Source organism: Alosa alosa, chromosome 2, assembly GCF_017589495.1.
Source record: "Alosa alosa isolate M-15738 ecotype Scorff River chromosome 2, AALO_Geno_1.1, whole genome shotgun sequence".
NCBI classification, from domain to species: Eukaryota; Metazoa; Chordata; class Actinopteri; order Clupeiformes; family Clupeidae; genus Alosa; species Alosa alosa.
Window position 1 is genome coordinate 18,642,322 of NC_063190.1, and position 8,959 is coordinate 18,651,280.

Consider the following 8,959-nt stretch of genomic DNA (forward strand, 5'->3'; position numbering starts at 1 on the left):
TATCAGTTTACCTTGTACTGAAGCTAGAAACTAGAGAGATTTGTACAACTGCTCAAGTGGCCTAGTCTATTGAATCTGTTCTCTTTGCCCAGATATACCATAATCCTCATCAGACCGCTTGAGTTTGTAATGCAATGATTATTCCAATGTAACAAATCTGCTAGGTGTGAGTCTCCTGTGTCTTGGTTATGAATAAAATAAGATATTTTCAGAAGTGATGTCTATGAAAGCAAGATCTCTGGTTCCATTGGGCTAAACTTTGAGTGATAAAGTATCTTTGTCTAAACTGCATCACTGAGCTGAATAGTTGTTTAGAATACTGATGAATTATTAGGGTCATTGTTGAGTCATAATATGCTGGGGATAACAAAGGCTTGGAATGTACAGAGACACAAGATTCATCATTCTGATGGCAGCCAGGTAAAGGAACTGTCTTACTTTCACAGCATTCTGTTCATTTAAAAAAACATGTATTAATGCAACTTGTCATGTTCTGTACAGCTCACGTTTCCAAGGTGTGCATGTGTGGGGCAAAACTGGTCTTAAGTACTGGACTATGAGAATGTGCCGCTTTCCCACTGTCCCAGCAAGGCATCAATAGTTTCATGATGGAGAAATCGAATCGGGAGACCCCACAGTGTTATTGTTTTAAGGTGAGGGTTTTGTTTAGTATATTATTACACTGAGATATTATAAAGTCTATATCGATATTTTTCGGCCATATTTCAAATGTGTCCAAAGCGGTCAAAGTTTGTATTTTAATAATTGCTTCTACTCTTCAGTGTCCTGCTCATCAAACAAAGTCACCAGATGAGAGACTTAGGAAGAGCAGCCAGCCAATGCACCTGAACACAAGAACCACAAGCCCTATGCACAGCAATGATAACAGAACCGCGCAGGCAGTCAGTGAGAACAGTGAGCCGGAATATCTGTTGGAAGAGATCCATAGACCTGCAGAAAGTGTGCCGGTCAAATGGTGTGAGAACAGACTGGCTGATAGGATGGAGGAGTGTGAGCGTTGTCCCAGGCCATGTGCAGGGATGTACCGTATGACGCTGGGAGGGATCAATCAGATCCAGCGCCGCCGGAAGGGGCGCCCATCCTCCCCTAGTTCCTCATCATGTAATGCTGAAGGCCAGACAACATCTATAGCAGTCAGGACTGGAAGACCTCACACTCCTTTTCAATTTAATGATGGTACGAGACCTCTCTCTCTCTAATGAAGCCTATGCATATAGCACAGATATACTGTATTGAGGTTTCTGTTATGGAAAGTATTCCGAAGTATTCCGAGGTCTTTATGTGGTCGGATAGAGAGTCCAGAATGAATTTCATCAAGCCAGTACCTTTCCGGAAATGTTGCTGCTGCAGCTGGCATCTTTAGGGAAAGTCCGTAGGAGTCGATTGCATCACGTCGTTGCACGACATCACGTCACGTGACATTTCAAAATTCCAACCTGTTAGTAAGCTAGGGTTTGCTGTTGCATACAACTTCATTTCAATTTCAAAAGAAATACTGGACTATGTTTTTTTTTTTTTTTTTTTTTAACGTCAACAAAATTGTGAATTTCCAGAGCGTGTTACTCCACACTCGGCAATCGACTCCTACGGACTTTCCCCTAATACTTCGTACGGGATACTTCGGTTTGGCTGTAGGGACCCTCTACTCACTACCACGTAAGCATAATGTTGTTTGGAACTGTAGAAGAGGTATAAAAATAGCGTTTTGTAGCGGCGAAATGACATGCCCCGGTCACTTCCAGGCTAACGAGTTTTGACTAAAAACGGTAAAATCGAACTTTCTCAAAACACATCCGAATGACATGATTTTGATGTCAACTCAACGTATGTACTCCCAATCATCCGTAAATTGATCTAAAGTGCATTTTACTCCGGATAATTGGATAATTCCTTTAAGGCTCACAATGCCTTATAAATGTAGTATTTAAAATGTGTCATTCTATGTTGTAAGTCGCTTTGGATAAAAATCAGTGCTAAGTAAACATAACCTGAACCAAAACTGTAACCACAATTTGATTATGTGGGAAGTTGCCGCTATGACATTTAAGCTTTAGCTATAGTTCCAAATGTTTAATTTTCTTGTGTGTGTTGGTAGATTACCAGGTCAGCAAGCAAGAGAATGAATCTTACAGATCACCACAGAAGAGACAACACAAGCAAACACAGACAGGCTCAACAATGACAAGTAATAAGACACACGTCACACCCACCCAGGGTGGAGCCAACAGCAGATAATGCACAGAAGAGCTGTACACACACACACACACACACACACACACACACACACACACACACACACCACCACCACCACCACCACCACACCAGAGTACACTGTAAATTGAGGAAAACGGAGTAAACAGGGTCAAATACACACACAGCCTGTTTTCACACGCAGACTGGTAACACACATACTTACTCACACAGGTGTGTCGGGGAGAGGCTTGAGTCGTGCTGACAGACCAGCATTCACAGGCCTCGACGTGGCGTGTCAGACCAACATCCGTTCATTGATGTCCCCAAGAGACGATAGCGCAGGTGAGCAGCTGAAGTTACAGAGAGATGCTTCACTGAGCACTGGAGGTGTTTAAAATGATCTACCTTTTTCCCTCTGCAATTATGTTTTGACACATATCTGAGGTACATATCTGCCTGTTGAGGTGTCCACGATCATGGCACATCGCATTGCACTTTTCTGCTAGTTTACACTTCTGGTTTTAAGTGATATCGCTGTCTTTGTACTTGTACTCTGCACAATGACAATAAAGTTGAATCTAATCTAATCTAATATACTACTTGTAAAAACTGCAGAACATGTTGTAAAGCTTTTTAATTAAAATGCAGCTTAAATTAAATGTGTATTGAACTACAATAGTAACATGCAATTGAAGTATGATAATTGAAAAATGTTTTCCTGTCTTCAGTGTATGTTGATGATTTGTTTTATGCATTTCTGGACATTTAAGAGGGCCTGGACAGTTGCATCATCAATATCAACCCACAAGTATTTTCATAATAGTCAACAAAAAGTCATTACTGCACATTTAATGACGTTTCCTTTCTGAAGAAAAAAAATGTGGAAACCCCAAACAAACGTGGCGTGTTCCTTTTACGTTTTTTTGAGCGATTGAGCTCAGGATCAGGGATCTGGCCTCTGTAAGCAGGTCTGAAAATGAGAGGGCTCAAGAAGTAATTGAGGGCTTTAAGAACAGAACTCAGCCCTTAAGTGTAAAGTCCTATGGCTCAAGTGATAAGCGAAGGTGCTAACACCAGTTAAGTGATGTATTTGAATGCCAGGGTCATGTGTACTGATAGAATTAGTATTTTAACAAAACAATAAATGTGGGTGCTGTATATACACTGCTCAAAATAAATAAGGGAACACTTTTTCAGAGGTGTGTCAAGGTTATCAAACTTTTTCATGTTTCGTATTTGGGTAGGGTCAGTGTCACTACTGGTAGCATAAGCCAGTACCTGGAGCCTACGAAGGTTGCACAGGTAGTCCAACTCCTCCGGAATGGCACACCAATATGTTCCATTGCCAGGACTTCTGTGTCTCCCAGCGCAGTCTCAAAAGGAGATTCCTGGAGACAGGCAGTTGCTTTAGGAGAGCTGGGCAGTGTGGTAGAAGATCCTTTACCCAGCAGCAGGACCAGTATCTGCTCCTTTGTGCAAGGAGGAACAGTAGGAGCCCTGCCAGAGCCCTACAAAATGACCTCCTGCAGGCCGCTGGTGTGAATGTCTCTGACCACACTGTCAGAAACAGACTTCATGAGGGTGGCCTGAGGGCTCGATGACCTCTAGAGGGACCTCTGCTCACTGCCCAGCACTGTGGAGCTCAATTGCCATTTGCCATAGAATACAAAATTGGCAGGTCCGCCATTGGCGCCCTGTGCTTTTCACAGATGAGAGCAGGTTCACCCTGAGCACGTGACAGACGTGAAAGGGTCTGGAGATGTCGTGGAGAACATTATGCTGCCTGCAACATCATTCAGCATGACCGATTTGGTGGTGGGTCAGTGATGGTCTGGGGAGGCATATCCTTGGAGGGACGCACAGACCTCTATGGGCAAAACAACGGCACCCTTACTGCTCTTAGGTATCGGGATGAATCTTCAGACCCATTGTCTGACCCTGTACTGGTGCAGAGGCCCCTGGGTTCCCTCTGGTGCACAACAATGTCCTGCCACATGTGGCTAGAGTGTGTAGGCAGTTCCTGGAGGATGAAGGAATTGACTGTCCCCCACACTCTCCTGACTTAAATCCAGTATAACACCTCTTGGACATTGTGTTTTTGTCCATCCAACACCAGCAGGTTGCACCACAGACTGTCAAGGAGCTCAATGATGGCCGTGTCCACATCTGGGAGCAGACCCCCCAGGACACCATCCGCCGTCTCATTGTCAAGCATGTGGGGTCCATACGAACTACTGAGTACCATTTTGAGTTGCTGCAATGAAATTTAGGCAAAATGGACTAGCTTGTCGCATCATTTTTTCACTTTTTTCATTGATTTTCGTGGGGGTCTTTGAATTTGGCCCTCTGTAGGTTGAACATTTTCATTACCAAAAAAATAATGTGCCATCCTTTACCCAGTACATATTACCCAGTCCATATCAGTATAGATATTCAGCATGAGTTTTTTTCCCATTGAGATCTGGTGTTTTTTCAAAGTGTTCCTTTATTATTTTTTTTAGCAGTGTAGTAATATTGTTCTGTGGTTTGATATAGAATACCCAGGGAGAGACAGAAAGGGGAAAACTTGTGAGGCAACAAACTGCACAGACACATCTAACCACCTCAGAGAGATGAAAAACAAGGTGAACTACTGTGTATATGATTGTCACCTTGTGGCATGAATGAGTGAGAGAATGAATGAATGGATGGATGGATGGATGGATGAACTAATGAATGAATGAACTTGTAACTAGGGCATAGGCCTATAGGGCATCAGTGTAAATGGCCCCGTAGCACTTCACATGTTGAAGGGGACTGATCCTCAGCACCAACACCAGTATGTGCAATCAAGCTAGATTATGTGACACCTAGTGGCTGACTTTAAGCCTACAGTACAATCACAAATATGTGATTAGAATGTTGCTAACTGAATGTTCCATTTGATGATGTAATAATGACCTCAAGCAATTGGGGATTTGTAGCCTTGCAAAAAAAAAAAGCAAGTGGAAAGTGGCATCTTCCTCTTTCTCTCTGTCCTTTCCCCACACCCCTCACATCTGTGCACCATCTTATAATGTTCCTTTCCTTACAGAATTCCTGTCATCGTGACGGGAGCTGTGTGCGCCAATTTGCAGTGTTCACTTTAATGGTCGGAGTCATAGGCTACTTAGCCATTAACCACCAGAAATATCTGAATCGACAGTAGACCACACCTTTACCATTTAAACACATATGTGAGCCAACTGTTTGCCAATAAATGAATTAAGACAACAGTATGGAAAGTGCTGATTTCATGGAGGACCAGACAGGAAAAATCCAGGAGATGGCTGATTTCATGGAGGACCAGGAAAAACCCAGCAGATGCAGGAGATGTCTTCATCTAGTGGGGAATGTTTGCCAGCAAATCAGAATCATTTGAGTGACACCTGACATAGATAGATAGATAGATAGATAGATACTTTATTGATTCCCAAGGGGAAATTCAAGGTCTCAGTAGAATACAGACATCACACACAACATGCACTTACAGCAGAACGAGTAAATATAAGTATATACATATAACAAAACTCCACTGTACAATAGAGACAGTAGAAGATAAGAAAACTAAATACTAAATATACTATATAAATTTAATGAAAATAATCCAGTGTGTTTAAGGATGATCAAGCATGAGGTGCTTGCAGTGACAGGGCCTGGGCCTGGGAAAGTGAGTGTCATGGTGAAGGTGCAAAAAGTAATCCAACAGTGCAAGAATAAGGTCTAGAGACCAGCATAAATAAATATGGACAAATAAGAGAGTAATGTATAATGTAGACAAGGTAATATAAAAACTATATCAGTGCAAGAATAGGTTGAGGTAATAGGGTTACAGCCATTCAGTATTGTAGCAGAAGCCATTGGTCATGTGTGCTAATATAGCATAAAAAACAGTGTAACAGTAAAACAGTAGTAAAACATTAGGCTGTGGACAGTAGTAAAACAGTAGTAACAGTTGCACATTGACATTGCAATATGCATCAGGAGGTGTGGGTGTAGTAACAAACTGAGAGAGACAGAGGGAGAGAGAGAGAGAGAGGAAGTTGAAAGTGAGAGGCCCCTGCAGTGTTCGGTCCTGAGGGCACAGAACATTCTCTTCAGACAGAATTACCTCAGAGCACACTTACCACTGATACTGGCTAACTTTGGGACAGATGCAGCCTCGGCCTTCTGAAAGAATGCATAAAATATCTGTGTCAAAGAGCTAAGATCGTTATGGTCACTTGGGGTTTTGTCTTGCATTGAAGAATACATTTGTAAAAGTGTCTGTGTAAAAATATATACACAAAAAAAGAAGTACACATTAGAAGTAAACATTTGTAAAAGTGTCTGTGTAAAAATATATACACAAAAAAAGAAGTACACAAAAAAAGGTGAAAAAGGAGTTCAGTTTTTACCTGCAATCTCTGACAGACGCACATGCACATATGATGTTAGAATGTCACTTGCTACTGAATGTTCCATTTGATGATGTAGAAATGAACTCCAGTGACCATAATGACTAGCAGTTAAACTGTGAAACCTCTTGCAATTTCTAAATATATAAATTGTAACAAATATAGATTTATATAGCATTTTTTAGAACAATCTCCAGTGAGCGGATACTACAGGCATAGGAAAACCACCTTGCTAAACTGGTGCTTCAATGACGTATGTGTGTATATATATATATAAATGGATATATTACAGTATGTAGTGTATACAACATCATGATACCTCATGGATGAAGAATGGTTGGGGTGAATAATGTGCAGTCTGTATATACATATGTAAGTGTAAATATAAATATACTGTGAGTGTGTGTGCCTAAGGAGGGGTTAATTACAGTTACCAGCGACAGGTTTCAAGTAGCTGGAACATTCAGTGAAGCCTTACATAACGATAGAGTACAGTGCCCCTACACCACATACTCAGCCAGGCCACGTCTACCACAAAACTGAACTTTTTTTTAATAATAACAACATGTTTCATTTATAGGGAAAATATAATAATAAAATGTTATAGAATGGTGGTTATTGGATTCTGGATGTCACGGTTTTCTCAAAAGTGCACTTTGACCTTTTAATTTTCAGCTGATAATCTATCAATGGTGTCACCATGAGACAGATGCCCGCAGAATCTTCACACAACATTAACTGGAGCTAACCAGTGTCCTTTATCTGTCTCTGTGTATTAGCAAAACCGGTCCATTGGCCAGTACCACAACAACCATGTTTCTAGCATGTATTAATAAACCAGTAAGGCTACTACCGATGTGTAAAGTTGTGAATCAATGTGTATGAGCTTGTGATTGTGATTGTGTGTGTGTGTGTGTGTGTGTGAGAGAGAGAGTTTGTGTGCATCTGTGCGAGCATGTGTATGTACTGAATGCAAGCACATGCATATGTCTATGTGTGTGTGTGTGTGTGTGTGTGTGTGTGTGTGTGTGTCTTTGTCAGTGCACCTGTGTGCCTATGCATGTAGTGCATGTGTGCATGTGTTTGTGAGAGGGAGAGGTAGTTGAGCCCAACGCATGCCCACATAATATCTCATATCTCAAGGCCTCTCCACCAATGTCAGATGATGCCCAAGGGACAGCTGGCACCAGAAGCTCATAAATGGATGCTCGGCTTTGTCACGTTTGCCAACCGTCGGTCTGGCGCAGCAGCAGCACTGAAATTCTGTCAGTTTATGGCCGATACTCCTGGGCTGCACCCATAAGCAAAGTCTCCCCTGGCACTCGACCTCTGTGATTTACTGGGCCAACACATTGGCCCATTAAAATTACCTGTAAAAATAGTGGATTGGAGCCACAAACCGTCTGTGGTTTCTTGTAATTTGTAGTAAATAAATGTGAAAGATTTCATCTCCAAACTGAAGATTATGGAAGGAAAATATACATTAAGAGGCTGGTTTTGTGATGATTAGCTGCCAGAGGCTGCTTATTGAAAACAACTGCGAAAGGGAGAGAGCATGACTTACAGAAGGGAGTGTCTACTGATATCTAATGTTGCCCCACTATCTATCAAGTTGAGGGAGAGCCTTCTGAAGACTGTCTACATACAGCGTCTACATTTCTGTCTCAACTCTTTTGTTGATGAACAGCTATAATAGTCTACTTCTTCTCCTTATTTGTTATAGCACTTTGGGTAAAGACTATGATTTAATTAGGCTCAGTGTACAGTTTATGTTTAAAAGGCCTATTGCATATTAATCAAGTTAGTAGAACTGTGAGTCATGAGGCTACTGTATTTCACATGCTATAGGGTTAATTGGCATGTTATACTTGAAAGCTTGAATAAATATGGATTTTTACAGTTATGTAGATCAGGTAGAAGTGGGTGGCTTTATAACTTGGCTTCATTAACATATGAACTGTTTGTTTGTCTTTTATACGAAGTGCAAAAAAACTATATAGGCGATGTTCATAACGAAATACACAATACTTGATTGTGCTGCTGAGATTATAATGCTCTCTGGTATACAGATGCAAGTTTGGTTCCATTAGATTGTCTGGTTGAGCGCACACATTAAAAAGGTCCACAAATTGGGCGGGAAAAGACCCAACCCATCCACCAAGCTGGCCACGCCCCTGATTATTCAAACGAGAAAGAGGAGGAGAGACTTGGACGTTTCGTCAGGGATGCCAACTTGCACCACAGCCTTTGTAACCTTATATTTGATAAAAATCTTAGACATGTTAATAAAAGTAAACACTGATGTACACAGCACAGTGTTTCAGTGTTTG

General features: G+C 41.5%; 1 protein-coding gene across 4 annotated transcripts; it reads left to right on the forward strand.

Moving 5' to 3' along the window:
• Nucleotides 1-357: 357 nt before the first annotated feature.
• LOC125290761 lies at nucleotides 358-5,466 on the forward strand. 4 transcript variants are annotated; one of them, XM_048237270.1, is made up of 7 exons: nucleotides 358-420; nucleotides 502-653; nucleotides 783-1,197; nucleotides 2,117-2,206; nucleotides 2,446-2,601; nucleotides 4,750-4,838; nucleotides 5,288-5,466. In XM_048237270.1, exons 2-7 carry the CDS (start codon nucleotides 606-608, stop codon nucleotides 5,399-5,401), a joined length of 912 nt encoding a protein of 303 aa, XP_048093227.1. In that variant the 5' UTR covers nucleotides 358-420; nucleotides 502-605; the 3' UTR covers nucleotides 5,402-5,466. The 4 variants fall into 4 exon arrangements, with proteins under 4 accessions (XP_048093227.1, XP_048093230.1, XP_048093236.1 ...); XM_048237271.1 differs by lacking the exon at nucleotides 358-420 and having other exon boundaries at nucleotides 440-653; nucleotides 2,446-2,556; XM_048237273.1 differs by lacking the exons at nucleotides 358-420; nucleotides 4,750-4,838; nucleotides 5,288-5,466 and adding an exon at nucleotides 4,334-4,723 and having other exon boundaries at nucleotides 437-653.
• The last annotated feature ends 3,493 nt before the right edge of the window (nucleotides 5,467-8,959 follow it).

What these genes read in the sequence shown, in the direction of transcription:
- LOC125290761 (XM_048237270.1), top strand. Translation starts at nt 606, where the DNA reads ATGATGGAGAAATCGAATCGGGAGACCCCACAGTGTTATTGTTTTAAG. An exon ending in CACAGTGTTATTGTTTTAAG is followed by an intron (nt 654 to 782) that starts GTGAGGGTTTTG and finishes TCTACTCTTCAG; the next exon opens with TGTCCTGCTCATCAAACAAA. An exon ending in TCCTTTTCAATTTAATGATG is followed by an intron (nt 1,198 to 2,116) that starts GTACGAGACCTC and finishes GTGTGTTGGTAG; the next exon opens with ATTACCAGGTCAGCAAGCAA.